Source organism: Podarcis muralis, chromosome 3 (genome assembly GCF_964188315.1).
Source record: "Podarcis muralis chromosome 3, rPodMur119.hap1.1, whole genome shotgun sequence".
In the NCBI taxonomy this organism is placed as follows: Eukaryota; Metazoa; Chordata; class Lepidosauria; order Squamata; family Lacertidae; genus Podarcis; species Podarcis muralis.
This window is the reverse complement of record NC_135657.1, coordinates 42,716,996-42,738,622: the sequence shown is the minus strand read 5'-3', so window position 1 is coordinate 42,738,622 and position 21,627 is coordinate 42,716,996. Positions and strand designations below refer to the sequence as shown.

General features: G+C 43.2%; 1 protein-coding gene across 4 annotated transcripts in view; it reads left to right on the top strand.

The window, feature by feature from the left end:
* The window catches only part of KIF26B (kinesin family member 26B), a 267,176-nt gene that overhangs the window by 242,915 nt on the left and 2,634 nt on the right, over positions 1-21,627 (top strand). For all 4 annotated transcript variants that reach the window (XM_028724152.2, XM_028724151.2, XM_077925724.1 and 1 more), the window contains 3 exons: positions 1,480-1,642; positions 4,424-7,829; positions 20,620-20,819. In XM_028724152.2, the coding sequence (XP_028579985.2) occupies positions 1,480-1,642; positions 4,424-7,829; positions 20,620-20,819 (3,769 nt within the window). The remainder of the gene's footprint in view (positions 1-1,479; positions 1,643-4,423; positions 7,830-20,619; positions 20,820-21,627) is intronic.

The window sequence follows — 21,627 nt, the reverse complement described above, 5'->3', positions numbered from 1 at the left end:
CACACACACACACTCACAATAGAGCTACTATATCTGCACATAGTAACTCTATTGTGTGTGTGTGTTAGTATCCCACTCCCTCACAGCAAGCAGTTCCAGCAAATTACCCCTTATGGCAGCAGGGGGAAGTACCAGTAGAGGCTGGTGCTCATTGGTTCTGGTAGGGCAGGGAAGCCAATGTTAGGTGGTGCCAGAACCAATCACACCACATGGGTGCAGGCCCCAGGAGACCCTAGACGGCAGCCTTTGCTATTTCCTCCCTAGGGGTGTGAGGATACCAGCAGAGCCTACTATTCACCAAGAGGCAGCTGTAGAGGCAGCATTGGGTGGACATTGCAGAGGAGGCGGCAGATCTGACTTCCAAGGAGTGTGCCACAGCCACTGCTGCCACTGCTGCAGCAACCTCAGGCCGTGCATTCATTGGAGGCCGGATTTGCTGCCCCTGTGGATCCTGACACCCAGTTGCCTTACTTTGTCTCATGGCTGGCCTTGGAACCAACTAATTTTAGTTTTGTCCACATCCTCCTCCCTGCTGAGTTCTGCAGGGAACTAAGGATGGTGGGGTATAAATAATAAAATTATTATTATTATTATTATTATTATTATTATTATTATTATTATTATTATTATTATGGAGGGAGCATAATTCCCATCCATTCCCATAGGGCTCTCAAAGGACAAGTGCCTGGTGAATTGTACCCTTGTTAACTGCATTAATAGAATGAATGGTTCCTACCATCATCACATAACACAGTGACTGTTTTACTCCTGAATTGTCTTGTGCACTGCTGACAAGAGGCAGGGTTTGGTATGGGGTTGTTGTTTTTTAAAAAAAATTCATTCTAAATAAGTTTTTGTTGTTGAATTTTTGATGGCACGCCATCGCCTGCAGTAATAATTGGGGTTGCATTAATGGATAATGTTAGCAGAGTTTCTTCAGTGCCAAAGCAATTGTCATGCAATACCATTTGCAGGTCTCATTACAATCATTGGAAGTGATGGAGAGGCGGAGGTTGCAAGGTCTTCTAAAAATGAGTCCGTTCAGTGACTCAGTGTGTGACAGGGAGAAAATGGGACAAACTAATTCCACCTTCAGACATCAAAAAGAATGAGCGGAGGTGAAACTCGTGATGTGTTTTAAGGCCTGATCCTTAAATCCAGCTGGGTTTTCTTTTAAAACTAGTTAGCCCAGAGTAGGTTCCTGGCGATGAGGCGGCTTCCAGTGCTAAAATACTGCTGAAAATGTGCTAGGAAAACAAGACAGGCAGAAAACCCTTGAAAGATAAGAGCCTCTCCATTTCAGTGCAGGGATTTTCCAGCTTGTTCAGAGGCAGATGTAGTGCACTAGAATCCCGAAGAACAATGCTAATTAGTATTCCATTAAAAAGGAAGAAATCTTGCTGAGACCTGGAGTCACATCCCGACAGTCGAAGTGAAACATGGCTCACTAATGTAGCCTTAATTCTTTTTATTTTGCAGAGACAGCAAGCTGACCATGTTGCTCCGGGAGTCCCTTGGGAACATGAACTGCCGTACTACCATGATAGCTCACATTTCGGCAGCTGCAGGGAACTATGCTGAAACACTTTCCACCATCCAGATTGCATCCAGGGTTTTAAGAATGAAGAAAAAGAAAACAAAGGTAAGGACAAGGGGGAAACTCTTTTGTTGCTGTGCTCTGGAAAGAGCATGACAAGCTAGGGATCCGAAAGAAATGGGAGAGGCCTTGAAAGTGCAGCTTCTAACAAAAATCAATATTCTTAATTTCTGATGGTATGGCAGTACATCCGAGTGCATGAGGGAAATCATATGTTCATTGTTAGATGAATTATTGGTTATAATAGGCACAGAAATGGCAGAGCTCAAACTCTGATGTTGCTTTCTTGAAGTCTATGTAGCATGGAATCCTGGTTAAAAGTCAAGCTGGAATAATTTATTAACATCATTCACATTAGCAGCCTAAGGATTGTTAAATGTGAGCTGAGATCAATTAACAGATTCTACAAAATATCACTGCACAACAATATCTTCCCAGTAGAGATCTCTGCAACAGAGCATGCTGTAGTGTGTGACACCAATGTTAATTTTGATAGCATTTCCCTCATTAACCTTACAATGAGCACAAACTTTTTTTTTTTTAAAAAAAGACTAGCTGATGTGGTCTGGGTGGTACTAATTCAGCCAGTGCATTTGAAGCATGATATTTTATCTTGAGAGTGAAAATTGAGAAGCTTGGTGTTCTGATCTGAATTCTATATAGTTCTTTTAGAGAAGATTGCATATACCAATGCTCAGTTCTGATAAAAATCAGAAGCTAACATGCATTTACAGCAAGAAAAGGTTGATCCAGCACACGTTATTTTATATCTCTTGTTCTCTAGCCACTATCTAAATAAAACTGAACATTAATTAAAATTTGCAACAACTAAGTAAAACTGTGAAAGTTAGTTGCCTAGGACTTAAGTATGGAGAGTATGTTCCTTCACAGTCACTGAGACGTTTTACTTCTTTTTGAAGTTAGACATGTGGGATCAGGACTTGGTAGAAGTGCCTCTCTAAGGAGACTTGCCTTGTTCCTACTCTGGACAATTTCTGTCAGCAGATAACGGCTTTTTAATTTTGGAAACTTCCTTCTCTTAAGCAAGCAATCAGCTTTTATTGCAGCTTAAGGCTGCAATCCAATACTTACCTCAATAGGACTTCCTTCTGTGCCAACATGTATTATGCTGCTAGTTGCTTATATTTTATTGCTGGGAGTGGTTGAATTGTTATTTCATTTGATATTGGCTTCAGTAGTTTGTGGAAATCACTTTGAAAGGAGGCTCATAAAATGTATAAAGAAATAAAATGAAAGTCCCACTGTGTTAAAGTGTATCAGAAAACACATATTAACTATAATAAAAAAAATGATAACTTGGACAGAGAAGTAGTGGAATCCTTTCTTAGAGATTTTTCAGAAAGTTACTGAGCGCATCTATTTGGCATTATTAAAATCTAGGAAATGTTAGTATTACTTGAGCTTTTGTTGCTGTAAACTGGACTAGAGGATCAGTGTGTTCCCCTGCATCCTGAAATGCAGAGGTGAACCCACTTTTATATAGTTAATGGAAGAAAGACGTGGGAGGCATGGTTTGTTTTTTCTCATTCTTCCTTTTCTGCTTTCATCTCCACCGCTGTAATCACAGAAGTAAGCCCCCTTGATTCTAGCGAAATACACTTCCAAGTGTGCTTATCCCAGCCACCTAATTAAGTGATGGGTGTTGCTTACTAAATGCTCATCCACTTTCAACTATATGTTTCAGCTCAACATCATTAGCCTTTGGTTTTAGCTGTAGACTTCAGTCATCCATCTAAAGTAACTCCACTGTGATCAGTGAATGAATTTCAGAGTAAATAATTGCAAGAATGCCATGGCAGGCTTTTTAATGAATTTGTTTTAACAACTGTCAGAAGGAACACTGGGATCAAAGTGGCATGCAGCCCAATCTTACACATATTTAGTTGGTAGAGCAACTCACTGAGTTCAGCAGAAGAATTGCAGCATCAGGCATTTTTCCTCAATATAACTGCACAACAACATACCCCAGTAAGTGACATTGCTGTCTGACTGTATAGGGTATTTATAAACAGGCATGAAGACCATACTATTGACAGCGCATGAGTTGGAGCCCTCCATGATAAGGAGTTGGTCCATGTTATCTTGGGCAGATCACTACTGTCCAACCTCAGTTTTTCATATGAAAAATGGGAATAATATTGACAAAACTCACAACAAAGGAATGAAGGAGAACCTTATAAAAGTAACATGTTTGAAATAAATTGGTTTTCATTTCACTTTAGAACTTGTTTTTACTCTCTGTGATTCTGCTAAATCCCAGTGTGCATGAACAGAGGAGCTGCGAGTGAGGATGGAAGTCAGCTTGAACCTGTGGTCCAGAGTCACTGCAGCTTCCCAGTAAGGAGAAGGGCAAGGCCCTGGGGAGGTCAGTGCTGTGCAGATGCACCTGCGGAGCCAATCTGCCCCTCCTGTTGGTGCATCCACACCGTGCCCAGCTCCCCACTGCCTCACCCTTCTCCCTCCCAGTAAGCAAGTCCCCTCCCCACCAACTGCTCCTGTATGAACAAATAGAGCAGTATGACAGCTGCTTAAATCCAAGCACATGGAGCTGTTTGAAATGCTAAACCATTTCTGTACAGCAAGCTGCCACGTGGACTTGGCGGCTTTATCCCTGATGCCAGAAGCCACCAGCTTCACATAGCACTCTACTGCATGTTGAATGAAGCAGTCTCCATGCCCGGTTTTGCAGTAGCCTCTGCATGCATGAAGGCTTATATGAGAGCATGGGGTGTGGATTTCAGCTCCATGGAAGGGGGGGGGGGTTCTTCGAAATGCTAACCTTTCCCCTGTCTTCCTACCCAACAGTACACATCAAGCTCTTCAGGAGGAGAAAGTTCTTGTGAAGAAGGGAGGATGCGGAGGCCAACCCAGCTGAGGCCCTTCCATTCTCGGAATGTTGTTGATCCAGACTTCCCCATTCTTCACTTGTCAAGTGACCCAGATTATTCTTCTAGCAGCGAACAGTCATGCGACACCGTCATTTACGTTGGCCCCAACGGCACAGCCCTTTCGGACAAGGAACTGACTGACAACGAAGGTCCCCCCGATTTTGTCCCCATAGTTCCTGCCCTTCAGAAGACCAAAACTGAAGGCAAGCTGGAGGACATGAGTGAGACAGCGCCCAGCACTTCTGAGAGAGACTGCTTGAAGTGCAATACATTTGCGGAACTCCAGGAGAGGTTAGACTGCATTGACGGCAGTGAGGAGACTGACACGTTTCCTTTTGAAGAACTGCCTGTTCAGTTCAGCTCCGACCAAGTGACTAAGTGCCCTGTGTCAGGCCAAGCAGCAGAGCTCACTAGTGCATCAGAAGAAGGCCTGGCAGGCTGCCAAGAACCTGATAAAGATTTCAAGGAAAACCTGAATGCAACAGCCAACAAAATTCAGGGAAGCCATTCCCCTGTTCACACTGGGGTGCTTAATGAGGCACCCACCCCTCCATTACCTAGGAGTGTTACAGGCAGTCCAAGTAGCCACACAAACTGTTCCCAGCAATCCCACAGCACGGATCTGCAGAGCAGCCGAGAAAGCCTGAACACTTGCGGCTTTGTAGAAAGCAAGCCTCGGCCCATGGGTTCCCCACGGCTTGGTATTGCAAGCCTTTCCAAGACATCCGAGTACAAGCCGCCCACTTCTCCTTCTCAGAGGTGCAAGGTTTACACCCAGAAAGGGGTGCTGCCCAACCCTGCACCACCACCGTCATCCTTAAGCAAGGACTCCGGGATGGTGTCCAGTGAGTCTCTGATGCAGCCAGAGATCCGCACTCCTCCCATTGGCATGAGTCCACAGCTCCTGAAAAAGTCTGTGTCTTCCAGTAGTGCTGATTATGGGGAGCCCATTGACAATGAAGAGCAGCAGGAGCAGCAGCAAGAGCCACCTCTTTCTCCTGAATCGAAGAAGGAGATTTTGAGCACCACCATGGTCACGGTGCAGCAGCCCTTAGAGCTGAACGGAGAAGATGAGCTGGTATTCACCCTGGTTGAAGAACTGACCATTAGTGGGGTTCTGGAGAACGGACGTCCAACAAGTATCATCAGCTTTAACAGTGATTGTTCTGTGCAAGCTCTGGCCTCCGGGTCTAGGCCGGTTAGCATTATCAGCAGCATCAGTGAAGATCTTGAATGCTATGCCAGTACAGCTCCTGTGTCTGAGGTCAGTATCACCCAGTTTATGCCTCTTCCAAAAATGGGACTGGATCACAAAGCTGAAGAGGCTGAAAGCAGACGTTCCTCTATCAGCTCGTGGTTGAGCGAAATGAGCACCGGCAGTGATGGTGAACAGTCATGCCACAGCTTCATAGCCCAAGCATGCTATGGGCATGGGGAAGCACTGGCAGATGCGCCCATTCCTGAACTGGCAAGAGGCGTACAGAACAGCAGTGTGGTTTGTATAAATGACAAGCAAAAGCCAGTCACCGAGGAAATATTTGTACTGCCAGAGGTTACCGATGAAAATATTAATAAAATGTCACCTATCAAAGGTTGTAAAATATCAGCCCTGGGAAAGACTATGGTCACAATATCAAACACCACAAGCCTAAGCAGTTGTGAAGGTTTCATTCCAATGAAGACCAACATTACTGTGTATCCATGTATTGCTGTCAATCCCTTTAAGGCACAAGAGCCGCCTGAGACCGTATCTGCAGTGTCGTCACCAGCAAAAGTTCCCCAGCCTCAAGAGGTGAAGGAATCCAGTGTAAGAAAAGAGATAAAATTTGATGATCCTTGGCTAAAGAGGGAAGACAGTGTGAAAAAAGAAAGCTGTGGCCCCAAGGCTGAAGCCATCACTCAACAAAATAAGAAGCAGAAGTCAGCAGACAGGTTTAGCAGCAGTAGCGGAGAGACTTCCAGCTCCCCGGGAACGGAAAACCTGAAGAGGGTTGTAGATGGATGTGAAATGGGACTTCCCAGTTCCACAGCCCACAGCCCAGCACACACTACGGAGAGCTTTAAAAATGGCAGCCTCACGAGAGGCGTTCAGAAGGCCAGCAAGCTGGAGGAATTGGACGCTGTTTCCTATCATTACATTGAGGAGAACAGTGCCATTAGCTGTTCTGTTGGGTCCCAGACTTCCAGAGCTAGCTTGGAAAGAAGGTTTGCGTCCCCCAAACACTGCGTTCTCACACGTCCAAAAGGAACTCCGCCGTTGCCTCCCGTGAGGAAATCTAGCCTGGATCAGAAAAATAGGGCCAGCCCTCAGCACAGCACTTGCAGCAGCAGCACCAGCAGCCCTTTGAACCAACCAGCCCCTTTCCTGGCTAGTTTTCCCGATGAGCTGAATGGGAAACAAAAGGGTTCCAGTATGGAGAGCGGTAACAATAGCAGCAGTAAATTGTTTAGTGCCAAACTTGAACAGCTGGCCAGCAGAACCAATTCCTTGGGAAGGTCCAGTGGGAGCCATTATGAGTGCCTGTCTTTGGAAAGGGCAGAGAGTCTGTCCTCTGTCAGCTCCAAGATGGGTCCTGGGAAAGACACCACAATGCCCAGAGCTGGGAGAAGTTTCAACCGCAGTGCAATGTCCTCACCCACAAACTCAGGCCTTTCTCAGTCTGCAGGGGCCTCACCAAAGGCCAGTCAATCAAAGATCTCTGCAGTGAGCAAGCTCCTCTTGGCAAGTCCTAAGGCTCGAAGCCTGGCTGCCTCAACCACCAAAACACTTAGCTTCTCTACCAAGTCCCTCCCTCAGTCTGTGGGGCAGAGTTCAGGCTTGCCTCCCAATGGAAAGAATATGTCCTGGTCTACTCAGTCTCTCAGCAGGAACAGGAGCTCTGGGCTCTCCTCAAAACTGCCCCTCAGAGCTGTCAATGGGAGGATCTCAGAACTTCTGCAAGGAAGCACTGGCACCAGAGGGCTGCAGTTGCGTAGGAACTCAGACACAGATGATCGCAGCGCCGTCCACGGAGAAGAGAAGCCAACTGTTCACCTGCTGCCTTCACCTTACAGCAAGATCACTCCACCTCGGAAGCCTCACCGCTGTAGCAGTGGCCACGGAAGTGACAACAGCAGTGTCCTGAGTGGGGAGCTGCCACCTGCTATGGGGAAAACAGCCTTGTTCTACCACAGTGGAGGAAGCAGCGGGTATGAAAGCATGATGAGAGACAGTGAAGCAACGGGAAGTGCTTCCTCAGCACAAGACTCTATGAGCGAGAACAGCAGCTCCCTCAGTGGGAGGTGCCGAAGTCTTAAAAATCCAAAGAAGCGTTCGAATACAGGTATGTCCTTAGACTTGTACATTGAGAAATAGCACCGAGACCTGCTGAGTAGGTTTCAGAGTTACTTACCTTATTGGGGGGAATGCAAAAAACTTTTCCATTGGAAATTAAGGCATTTTAAGGTGATTAACTCAGGAGGAATTGGACAGAAGAGGATGAACGGTCCTGGGAGACCAAGACATGTGCCCATATTGTGAGCTAGAATAATATGTGACTGCTTGCATGGCATGGAAGTTCAGCTGGGGGGAATTAACAGAGAATTTCTGTGCTTTTTGTTAGGTGAGTAAATATGTGACTATGCCAGGTCTTCTGTTAAACCAACCCTCTCCAGCCTGGTGCTGCCCTCTAGATGCCTTGGTCTCCAGCTTCCATCAGCCCCAATCAGCATAGCCAATGGTCAGGGATGATGGGAACTGTAAACCAAAACAACTGGTGGGCACCAACTTGACTTGGATATCTTCAGACTCCTCCTTCTCCTTCTCCTTCTTCTTCTTCGTCTTCTTCTTCGTCTTCTCCTCCTCCTCCTCCTCCTCTTCCTCCTCCTCCTCCTCCTCTGGAAGGGCATTTTTCAGGGTCCATTCTTCAATTGTCTAGACTTTGCTTCACCTGTACAGATGGGAATTACTGTTCTGCGCCCAAAGCAAAGACTCAAAGCATTTTGAACTAGAGCATGAGAATATTACTCTTTCAAGACTACCATCAAGAATAATTCTCAAAAAGACATAACTATTTCCAATTTCCATCATTAGCCTATCTTAGGGCTTTGTTTTATTTTTGTCATTTCTGCCTTATATTCAACAACCCAGCCCAGTGCCCTTTTTAGAATGGCGTTCTTCCTGTTTGTTCTTACCAATGAATGTGTTTTAATGAGAAAAGCAGGTTCTGTAGAGGACATTTTCTTACCTACTGTCTTATTTGTTTTATTTATCACATGTTTATCCTCTTCCTCAGGGGATAAACAGCTTAGGACAGTATGTGGGAGATGAGTCATTTTATCTTCATAACAACCTTATGTTCACCCAAAACTTCCATGGCAGGAATTCAACCTATGGCTCTAGTCCCAAGTCATAGAAACCCCTCTGTAGTATAATGGAAAATGTCCAACTCTCTCTCCATTATACCATACTGACTCTTCCAATAGTATTGACTACAAAGATCTGGAGTGGGGGTTATGTGACATTCTAGATGTTGCTGGGAGCCCAGCCATGGGAAGATATGCTACATGTCCCTGTTCAATGGAAAGACTGAAACTCAACTTTGCTCTTTCCCTTCCCTCTGATCCCAATTGGCTACACACTCTTCTCAGCTATTTGTAGGTTTTGCTAGTGATCCAATCCCACCTTTCAGCATTCCCCGTGGATGGATTGACAAGAAATGAAGTAGATGTTCCACTAGAAGGGCTGCATAGGTGGAAAGGCCATCCAGTCCTTTTCCTCTGGACCACTGATCCATCAAGGCAAAAGAGAGATCACATTCCAGCAGTGGACTATTGGTTAATTTCTTGTAGACCACCTAGATTCTTATAATGAACTAGATGGGCCTCAGGCTGATCCAGCAATTACTCCTTAATTTGTAATTACAGGTTCAGAATATGTATTTCTAATGCTCAGGCGCATTATGAATCAAACATCATTTGCCATAGACATTCTTCTGCCACTTTGAGTGTAAAATAATATTCTTCAAATGTGCCAGCTGAGACCCATTCATTAATCAGTGAAGCAAAAGTGGATCACACAAGACAGAAGCCATCCCACCCTTCACCCCTTGCTCTCAGTGTGCTGATAATCCTAGAATACAAAGCTGGCACCCATACTAATGACCAAAGTATAGCAGTCTGAGTAGCAAGGAGAATTTTAACCTACATCAGATGGAGCTGATTTTTGCCTGACCTTGTGAAATGGCTTCATAGGTGAGGGGAATATATACTTTCCATTTCTAGCTCACTTCATGGGAGGCCCTACTTTCCTATAATTGCAAATGAACTCTATTGGCCATGGCTGGTCTAAAAGGTATGTGGCCTATCAAAAAAGGATTTGTTTACTATCGCCAAGATGGTAGAGTCATGTTTGTTCTGAGCATGTTCTCAAATCCTTCCTCAAGAAAGGGATGGGACTTGCTCTGTTACAAGGCTGGCACACTCTGGTTATATATTTGATCCTTGGCACACTTTAGTTACATTTTTCCTGTTATGGTACCGGATCCACCTCTTTTTCAGAAGAGGCTGAATAAGCATCTGTCAGGGATGGTTTAGATCTAGAAAATCCTTGGCATAATGCAAGTGTTGGGACAGCTTGACCCTTGAGCTCCCTTCCAGCACTCAGACACACTCGATGGGAATGACTTGCCCTGTTGCCCTGATAGATCTTGAATCCATTGACCTTCGGCACAAAGTGTGCAGCTCACCTTTACTAAACCGTGCAAAGCAGGGAATGTGTAATGGAAGAGGGAGGGGTTAAAGATAAATTTTGAGCTTGGATGCATCTATTTTTATCAGACCACCATTTTTAATGAATTGTACCCATTTCTAATTAAGCCTGGAAGTAACAGGTCATATTTAAACACCTTGTCATTCCTTAAAAAAAAGAAAAAAGTCAATGCAAATATCTTTTTCCCCTCATTAAACAATTGTCAATAAATAAAGCCTTCCACTTTTTATAGCATGTTTTCTCATTGAATTCCCCCCCCCCCCCCAGCAATAAAGTCATAATTCTATATTGGATGGAAGCACAATCTTTTACATGTCAATAGATTTATGAGGACATAAACATAAGATTATGACTGCAGCAGTGGGCCAGGCTCAAACTGGAGTGGAATGGGGAAATCTGCTAGCATTAATTTATGGACAAGAATAGTCTTGCTTCAGTTTTTTACCCTCTTAAAGGCAGATCTCCTTCCCTTAATCCTTGTCCATGTATAAAAGATTGCCATTGCGATTTAAATATACATATCTATCTCAAAGAACCCAAGGCATTTCCTATTATTTTAAACTATGGTTTCAAGAGCACTGGACCCTTCCTGATTTGCTGTCATGGATACACACTGCTATAATGGATATGGTGCTGTAGATATGCTCATTTCAGGTCAGGTGACCTTGTCTGGTTTATTTATGATTATTATTAACGGAAATGCTAGCTGTCAGGCGTGATCAACATGAATCAACAGAAAACCCCTTTTAGAGAGGCCACAAAGACTTTTAAGAAAATCGCCAGCAGTCTTGTGAGGTTTCACGATTGCTTTTGAAGTTCTCACACACGGAAGAGACAGATTCCTCTCTTCTCCCTGCCTCCTGGAGATTGAGATCTTGTTTTCTTTTGGTTTTCCTTAAGTGCACTTCTATATACTTAAGTAACGGTTTTAGAACCTGAGCATCAAAGGGTACGCAACAGGTTTTGAAAGACAAGAGCAATTTACCTTTCAGTTTTAGTCCTGCTTAAATTTCAGGTTCTAAATTTCATAAGCACAGGAAACTGCTTGCAGCTACCTGATCGTTACATAGCCTAAACAAACACATAGTTTTTAATCATACATACAGGCAAATACAAACACATCCTCCTGTTAGTCACCAACTTCCACCTACCATAACTATGTGTTGACTTTTCTTAGTGCTTTATTAACATTGGGTCTAAACCTTCCATTATTTGCTGCTGAACCCTGGTATTATCCACTCACTGTGCTGGAAGAATGAAAGGACAATTCATGGCAGGTCCAGGATTCAGATGCAGTAAATAATGTTTAACCCTTGTTCATCCTTTTTCATTTTGTATGGGCTTCAGACTTGTTTGGCATCTAATTCCTCCTTCTGTGCAATATTACTGCTTCATTGCAGAAGACAGAAAGTGAGCAGAGATAGATAGAGCTCTAATCTCCATTGAGCTCCGCAGGACTTCCATCTGCATAAACATTACTAGGACTGGGCTGAAAGGAAATTAAGAGTCAAGCTCACAATTTAGATTTCAGCTGTTCCTGGTTGTGTGGCCTTGGACTCTGTTAACTGGACCACACATATCCTAATGCCATTGCCATTTTAGAGCAGCCTAGTGCCTTTTTATAATTGTCTTTTTGTGACAGATCTTTCCTCCCTCACTACCTCCTAGCAACTGTGCAGCTATTTATTCTCTGGTTTCCTCCTCCCTCCCGTTAACCTCTGCCCTCTAAGAGTGAATGGGCACCATGGCCACTTTTTGTCCAAATAAGAAGGTGTGATTAAATAGCAACAAGATAGCTTAACCAAGGAGGCAAGACAAACACATATATTAGGCTGGTCACAAACCGTTCATTGGAAACAATTACATTTATCCTGACTTAAAAGTGTGAGCCCTTGTAAAGAAGCCCCAGTATGGCCTGTGCAACAATGCTGGCTTCTGCAAGCTATAAGGTTATTTGTCTCACCAGCCTTCACCAACCTGGTGCCCTCCAGATATTTTGGATTATAACCCATCAGCCCCAGTCTGTGCTGGCTGAGGCTGATGGGAGTTGTAGCAAAAAATATGTGAAAGGCACCAGGTTGACAAAGGTTGGTGTGCACCAGGTTTAACATAGCAGATAGTGGGAAAGGCAATGAATGTACTAATTGTGGACACGGCCCAGGCAGTTCAGGATATTCATGTCCCATTGATTTCAATTGGAGTCTGTTGTTGTTAATTGAGTTTATATACTGCCCTATAACCAGAGGTCTCATGGCGGTTCACAGAATAAAATCAAAATATAAAACCACAAAATACATAATCAAGATAAAAATAACAACCCAATAGCCCTCCCCCCAAATAGGTTGTACATGCTTCTCTCCCTCACCCTCTGTCCTTGAAAACAGTACAGAATTCAAAAGGTCTTTACTTTGGCTAGACCATGCTTTGCCATTTTAAAATTAGGGATGCTATGCTGAAGGATAATCCAGTGCTACCACTTTTCTGGAAACTAGGTCTGTGCCAGAATCATGCTTTTTCCGATAATGAGGTCAGGCTGTGGTCTAGATACCATGGCTTATTTTTATTTTATTTGAGGCATATGCCACTTTCTACCATATTTTTTTTTTAAAGTAACTTCTAATAATAACCACAATCATACAAATGTAATTCATAACCAATTGAAAATTGATAACAACAGATTGAGAGTGATCATCCACAGTCAGATTATTCCACCAGGGTGGGGCTAAGGGGCACTTAGGCGTCTGAGAGTCTGATTCCCTCACTTCAGAACTGTTTCTGCTGCTGCCAAGGTGAAGGCAGCCCTCTCTCACACACCATCACTTTTTAAAAAAATGACATGATAGCTAAATATGTTAAGATCATGTGCTGTTAGGTCATTGGCAGTTAGGTAATTATATTAAATATTGTGTTCATTTTTAAATCGTAGTCAACCCAAACGAGCATGAGAATGAGCTACAATGGACCCTCCGGATACGAATAAAATTCATTCCAGGGGTCCGTACTTAACCTGAAAAGTCCGTAACTGGAGGCGCCGCTTCTGTGCATGCTTGCGGTGCACAGAGCGCTTCTGCGCATGCATGTGCAGCAAAACTTCTGGGTTTGCCGCGTTTGCAACCCGAAAGTTACTTATCCAGAGCGGTACATAACTTGAGGGTCCAATGTATTACAATGTTCATTCAGAGGTGAATTTGACTCTCTTGCAATGCAATTCTGTTCATCGCTCTTCAAAAGTTCAGTGTGACTAAGACCTGGGGTGTGTACATAGGATTGTAGCCTTAGTCTGGATATCCATTTTCCCCCAGGTGCAATGCTATGAGCTCATGAGTCTTTGGAAGCTAAAGAATATAAGAGGGCCACAGAAGGCAAACCTGTGATTAGATTTACATTATACAACAGGCTCTCAGACATACATTTAAGCTCTCAAACAATCTTCACAGATGCATTGGCTTTTTCATACATGCTATTTATCGGCTTCCAGTTCTTGTCCTCCTGTGGCGTTTCTAATCCATAGCAAGCCCTCGAGCACAGACTGGGTATCATTTGCAACAGGATGAGGTTTTCTAAGGAAGATCTTCCATAGGCAACTCCCCTCCCTGCAACTTTATTTGGTTTGTATAAAACAGGCTCAGGTCCCTTTTTATATATAGTTAGCTAGATCAAAGGGTTCTTGGGTCTGCCTGAAACTATGACTAATTATTGACTGTAATACTGGTTCAAGGGAGAATCCATTTCCCTTCATTAGGAGCATGTGGCTGCATAGGTTTGAAAATTGCCTGTGCGCACTTTCATTTTTAAGGCTTTTGCTTTTCAGTAAAGCAACAAGCTCGGAACTGAAAATGTGCAAAGTACACAAGACAGAGCTCAATACAGCAGAATCAGCATGGCTTGGGTATTTTTTCTTTTTTTTTTCTTTTTAAAGAATGGGGCTTCATGGTCAATCTTTTAGAGAGCAGCTTGTTACCGATGGACAAAGGGCCCCAATGTAATTTGCTCCTGGCTGCCTGCCTGCTGGCAAGGGCTGGGCTGGAGCACTTGGAAGGGAGATCAAGCACAGGGATACTGGAGCATATAATAGCTTATATGGTTGGCTGCTTTGGGAGAGAAAATCTAGCTATTGGTTCCTGAGATTTGGTTAGTAGGGCTTAACGTGGCCTCAGCTGATCTTGCATGTCACATAGCAGCAAAGACCACATTCTTAGAAAGAGAGACCTGTTCAATTCAGTGTGGCTCGTAGAAAGCAGAAGAGGGCTCAGGAAATGAAATTAAACCAGACAAGTGGAACCTGCAAGAAAGTGTTGGTGTGTATCTGCCCTCCTAAAAGGGAGGCTTCTGTACAGAATTCCGGCCAGCCATTTCCTCCAAGCAGGGCATTTCAGGCTCCTCCTTCCTCTTCCTCTTTCTTTTCCAACAATTGCTCCACATTCTGCAGCTCCTTAGTGCATGCACAGTCTTCATTGGCCAGACTTACCTCTCTTGACAATGCCAGTTTCTCCCAAAGAGCTGGCCTATGTGGTGCCCAAAGGGGAGCGTGTTGGGTGTGGCTGAAATACCAGATGTTCGATACCACAGCTGGAGAGAGGCCTGTTACACTCATGTTCCGCTTATGGCTTCTCACAGGCATCTGGTTGGTCACTGTGAGAACAGGATGCTGGACAGTGTCATTTGTAAGAACAGAGGATTCAAATTCAAAAATGGATATTTGAAAATAAGTTGTAATATCAATCCAGGTTTATTTGAGAATGAATGTAGAGGGAGGTATTGCATCTTCTGAGAAAGCTGGAATCTATCAATATCGGGGTCACTGGAAGCAACAAAATAATTTCTAAAATAGTTATGCATAGAATGTGGAGATAGTTATACTAACAAATGTGTTTTGTAGCTGTTGTCTTTAAGTGTTGCCATCCACCCCAAATTGAAAAGATCCATTCCACCCAAACTTTAATAATAGTATTATTATTGTTATTGTTATATTCATTCATTCATTCATTCATTCCCCACCCACCTGGCTGGGTTTCCCCAGCCACTCTGGGCGCCTTCCAACAAAAGATTAAAAATACATTAAAACATCAGTCATAAAAACTTCCCTAAACAGGGCTGCCTTCAGTTTCATCTGTTGCTTCTTGATAATGAGTTACTACAAGCAGACTAAGAAGTGTCGTATTTGGAGTCTCCACCATCCCCCTGACTGCAATGCTTCCACAACACTCTGATCTGGATTGCATGACCATTGCAGCTGAAACACAGACTATTCAGCCTTGCAATGAGGTGTGGAAAGGGGAAGGTAGGCAGGGTTGGACCAAGAGGTATTTTGATTCCTTCCAATTTCACCTCCCTGCTTTGTGCATTTTAATAATGGAATATCAAATACACACATACTTACGCAGACGTAAATATAAAATTGAAATGAAAAACTAAAAGGAGTTCCACACATTGCACAGGAAAAACTTTCTCCTCCAACATTATCTGAACAGAAACTGTGAAACACTAAAGACCTTTAGCTCTAATACCAAAAAATATGCCGTAAGAAAACATGCTGTCAAAAATGAAGAAACAAACAAGCAGATCATTTCTCTTTGCATCCAAAAGTGCCAGAATTCACTCCCAGTTTCAGCTGAGCTGCAAGGCACCAGAGATTGAAGTGTGGCTACTCTTGTGTTGGATTGCAGTTGCGGTGTTTGGTTAAAAAAAAAACTTAGTCGCATTTCAAAGCAGCATCTCGCATACTTGCTTTGATGATTGCAATAGTGATGGCAACTCATACATAAAAGTTATTTCTTAATCTTATTGGTGATGTTCACAGTAGCAAAAGGAGCTGCTGTCTGTGTGTTTGGTGACCCTTTTAAACACTTAACTGCTGACTGGAAAGCAGAGATGGTGAAATGGGCCCCATCACAATTTTTTTTGTTCATTAAAAACAACAGCATTGATTTTCCCAGGTCACAGCCAGGCCATTTCATGCAGCAAATCTGTGTTGAAAGGGATCCGAGTAATCATTTTTTACACGCTTGACTACCACGTGCTGGCACTGAGCTTTCGACCGCATGAATATAGGAATGATTTAATAGAGGAAGTAGCAGTGGGCTATTGTGCATGTTGAAGGCTCTGTGGAACATGCATGATTGAGTTGGACACCATTAGACTACTTGTAAATAAAACCTGCTAACTTGGCTGGCTAGGAATTCGCTTATAGGAACACAATTGCCACTAGCTTGTCTGGACCCTACCCCTTCTCTTTCAGGAAAGCTGGGAAAGGGACTGAGCTAATTCATTTTTTTTAAGGCATGCCTTGGACAATAACCAGCTCAGAATCATCTCCATACACAATAGCATTAGACAACTGGCATAGCAACAGTGTGTTGAAATCCAGCCCCAGTGAAGATAAGCATGGGGGTGAGGAGGCGTGTTGCTATTCAATGGCTGGCTAGAGATGTGTAGCTGTTGGACACTGTCTGCTGTGACCTACATCTTCTCTGGGACTTCTCCCAAATTACTTGTCAATCTGCCATGCTCAATGAGGGACTGCCTCCTGACATTGCACCAGTACTGCTCATTTACAGACTCTAAATGATCTGCCTCAAAACTAATGACGCTAGACCAGGGAACGCAGGGCGGTTGTGGGAGAGGTTGGGGGTGATGGCAGAAAGCATTGCTTGGTACAATTAAACAACTGATAAAATAACGGCAGATAAAAATGTGGGGGTTTTATTAATGGAGATTTTACTCAGTTTCCCCCATGTGAAATGATGTTCAGTGCTGCCTCCCTCGTCTCAAATAATGCATTTATGTCACACTGAATACATGAACAATAAAAGAATTGTCCACATTATTGGTCAGTCTAGAGAAAATAGTCATATTGTAAAAGTTTTATTTCATGAGATACTCCAGCTATCCCCAGCAGGGATGCTACTATCCTGCTTGCAGATGCAAACCTGGAGTTCATTGGAGTCTGAGAACAGAATAGAGAGCAAGTAAAAAATACAGAAAATGGTCAACACATACAAAATACTTTCCACACTCTTATATCTATCTGATCATAGCCTTTTATCCTCTTTCTTTGTCTCCATCCCACTTTGGGTGTCTCTTTCCAATTGGCTCCCCAGATCTTTGCCTTCTGGTGATAAACTCACACCCAGTTACTGGTCTTGCTGTTCCATTCTGATCAGCAAATCTGGACCCCTAACACACTGTGTCCCACCCTTACAGTCCTCATTTAGACATTTGCCACACGGTTCTTACAAAAACCAAAACAAACCACCCTTCTGTGCATCAACTTTCTATTTAAAACTCTTGCCCAAGCATGTTCCTATATGCCCTAGTTTGCTCCTCATGTAAATTCTTATCTGCTTTTAGCTATCATATGCTGTTTGTCTCACGATTCCATGACTCCATATCTTGAGTCCCCTTGATTAATTAGAAAATGATATGCTATCCATATAAATATATATATGGGGATATGGCCATGTTATTCTAATCTTACACTTTACACCAATTCCTTATGATTATCACATTTATTCATTGGCTGTTGCTATCCTGTCTTGCACCTACATGGACTATCAGCCATGTTACCAAGCTCAAATCAAGGTCAGCACTCAGATGTTCTTATTCATGTAGCAGGGCTTTAAATGCTGTACCATAACCTGTTGCAATATGATTCTGACTCTTTCAGGGTAGAATCAAATTACTCCACTCCCCCTTTATGAGGGAAGGTTTGGATTCATGACTATGGTTGTTTACAATTACCTTTGCCCATAGAAAAAGGCACCAGGATGGGTCATAAGGTAGAAATACTAGAAAACGGAATCAAAGATGGATACGAGTTGTTGTTTTTTATGAGACACATAAGAAAAGCCTGCTGGATCAGGCCAATGGCCCATCTATTTCAGCATCCTGTTCAGATGCCTATGGGAATCCTACAAGCAGAACTTGGGTGCAACAGCGCTCTCCCTCTTGTCATTCCTAGCAACTGGAATTCAAAGGCATGCTGCCTCTAGCAGCGGATTGGAGCCATTGATAGTCCTGTTCACCATTAATATACCTAATCCTTTTTAAAAGAAGTACTTCCTTTTGTGTGTCCTTAGTAGTTCAGGGTTGGATGACTCCAAGTATTATAAGAAAGGGAGAAAAAACTTCTACAGTGGTACCTCTGGTTACAAACTTAATTCGTTCCGGAGGTCTGTTCTTAACCTGAAATCATTCTTAACCTGAGGTACCACTTTAGCTAATGTGCCGCCGTGCCACCACTGCACGAATTCTGTTCTCATCCTTCCAGGTTAGTGGAGCCTGTAACCTGAAGTGTTTGTAACTCGAGGTACCACTGTATCTGCTTTCAACTTACCATGCATAATCTTATACAACGTGGTTGCATATCCAACCCCTTCCTTGTCTTTTTATTGTAACTTTTTATTGTGGTCATGTAGTTTGCACCCCATAGCTGTGGCATTACCCCTGTGGTGTAACTGAATATTATCACATGTTGTCCATTGTTGTTTTAAAGTTGCCCAGGTTTCTTGTCTTGCTAGACTTTTCACAACAAATGCATCTGAACCTTAAAAAACAAATTACTTGATCCTCTCGGAAACAGGTGCAATGCATGCTGTTCTTAACAGCATGATGAAATAAAATTGTCCTTCTGAGATTGGCAGTTGATTCAGTTAGACTGTATAAAGAGGGATTCACTCATTTTCAGTTCGCAAAAGAAATAGAGATATAAGGGTGAGTTTTGCTGGGAAGCGCATATGTGTATGGATAGACAGACAGATGGACAATAACCTTGCCAAAACTCCCATTGCTCTCTGCTTGCTGTAGAGCAGATGTCCACTGTGTGTTTTATATAGATATAGAAGTATATTTGGTTCATGCTCAGCACTATAGAGTATGTTTGAACCAGTTAAGTCTTTCCTTTCTGTGGTATCATGAAACCTTGGTGGCACTCACCATAAAACACTACTGTATAGATATATTTTCTTACACAACCCATCTCAAGTGAAATCAGATAAACCACAGAGATTAAATAGAGGGACTCTGGGACAGCAGGAATTCCTCTTAAGTCACCCTATACCTTCTGTATCCAGACTAATAACCAGCTCATTAATCAATGCCTATTTAAAATAGATTGAGTTTCAGATCACCTTCTCTGCAAGTAAGAGAGAATTGTTTCTCTGCTTGTTGTTCTACAGGTAGGAGAGGAATGTTTTTTCTCATTTCCCCTCACACTCTTGTTCATTGTTTACAGCAACATGAACAACCAGTTGCAAATGTAGTTCAAAATGTGAGGATCCAAATAACACAAACACAGGATTCTGGTCAGTCAAGTTCACAGAGGCAGAATACTGGATCTTTAGCAGGAGGTGAAATATGAGTCTGTTTCCAGAAGAGGACATAATAGAAATGGGAGGATCTTTTGTGAGGAGAAGTGGGTTGGACCTGTCCCCCTCCACCAGTCTTAGCTAGCCATCTTCCTATTCTTCCCTTCCTGAGAAAATCCTTCATGTCATTCTAAGGCTAGCAGTTCCTGAGTGTATTGGGCAAAATGATCAATAGGAAAAACAAAAGTCCCCTGATACAGTAAGAAACATTTAAAAAGCAGTAGCAAAGTGAATTCTGGCCTTAACTGTAGGAGGAATCATGTGGAGATTCGTATGGTGGACAATATTGTGAAAGGGTGTTGTTCTCTTGTTTGGTAAATGCAGTGAAAAATGCTACTTTTTTTTTTTAAAGGAACAATCTGTCAAAAGATTATAGTTCTCTTTCTGCTAGTGGTTTATGACTGTAAGTCAGTCTGAGATGCCACAAGAATGATTCTAGTGCACCATGAGTGGTGCTAGGTTAAACATGTTTAGGTCTGCATGGGTTTATCAAAGCATTGAGTGTGGAGGGAGAGATGGGGTCTGCACCTGCTAGGCTTGCTTCCCTTTCCACCCATGATTGGCTCAAGACATTTTGCTACCTGAGGCACTTCCTCACCTCCCTTCTGTCCCATTGTGTCTCTTTGTGAGAATCATGTATACTCTGAAGATTTGTTCACTCTTAATTATCAGACCCAGTTCCTGAGCTGTTGAGAGTGGGGCAAGGTGAAGGCAAGCAGCTCATTGCTCAGACCAGAGACGGATCCTGACTGGATGCTAAGTGAGATTATGCTGTGCTAAACAACACTAGAATTTTGCAGGAAATAAATTTAGTGATATATTACAGATATGTCAGCACTTGTGGACTGCAGTATTATTGTATATTTGATGGTAATGTTCAGAGCTAAGAGGCAGCTTTCCTCAGTCTTGTTTCCTGGCATGTTGTAAACTCTTGTTTGAAGAGAAGAATGAGAGTTTTGTCCTTTGATAAGAAAACCTTATAACTGTGACCTTGATTAGGTTCTCAGAGACGGAGACTCATCCCAGCTTTATCCCTTGACACAACATCTCCGATAAGGAAACCTGCCAGCCCAGCAGTACGCTGGGTAGATGGACCTCTGAGAAGTTCCCAGAGAGGAATGGGGGAGCCCTTTGAGATCAAAGTCTATGAGATTGATGATGTGGAGCGGCTCCAACGACGGCGCATGGGGGACAACAATGTGAGGCATTCCTAATTTATTTCTGATCTTTAACTCGGAAGATGTTGATTCAATCTTACTATAACTTGTTCATCATATATGTGGGCTTCTGTCCAGCAATTCACTTGGGGTGGAGGTAGGGGTGGTTGAAGCAAATGAATAAACCCAATAGAATAGACAGAAATGTAATTCTCACAGAGATGGAATACCTGGCCAAATTCACACCTCCAAAAGAAGAATCTATACAAGAATCCAATAATTCTGGCATTCACACAGCAACTACAATCCTAGATGAAATTTGAGGTTCCCAAACCACATATCCATGTCTACTTCTGTACACAGAGAGCTTCCTCATGCTCCAGTTCTCTTCATCAGAGCAAATAGCCCCATGTGCAGATTCATATATGCATAGAGCTGTGACTCCCACTGAAGAGAATTGAATACCTTTGCAGAGAGGAGAGCTCTGCACAAAGGTACGCATGAGAAGTCTCTGGTCTGAGAACTGTGAATGTCCCGGGCAATTCAAACCACTGAAGAGATGGCCAGCTGTGTAGGCAAAAGGCTGAGCTGCTGGGTTTCCATTCTTTAGAGCCAGGAGTGTCAAAGCGCACACATGGCCTGAACTCTACAACAAGGGTGGCCAGCAATAACACCCTCTGAATCAAATGTTCATCAGCCCCCAAATAGCATGGCCATTGGCCAAGGATGATGGAACTGAGTACAAGAACATCTGGAGGGCACCACGTTGGCTATTCCTGCTCTACAGGCAGTTTATATAAAATAAAATTGTGGGTCTTGCAGCAAGATCTCTTACCTTGTAGTACAGCAT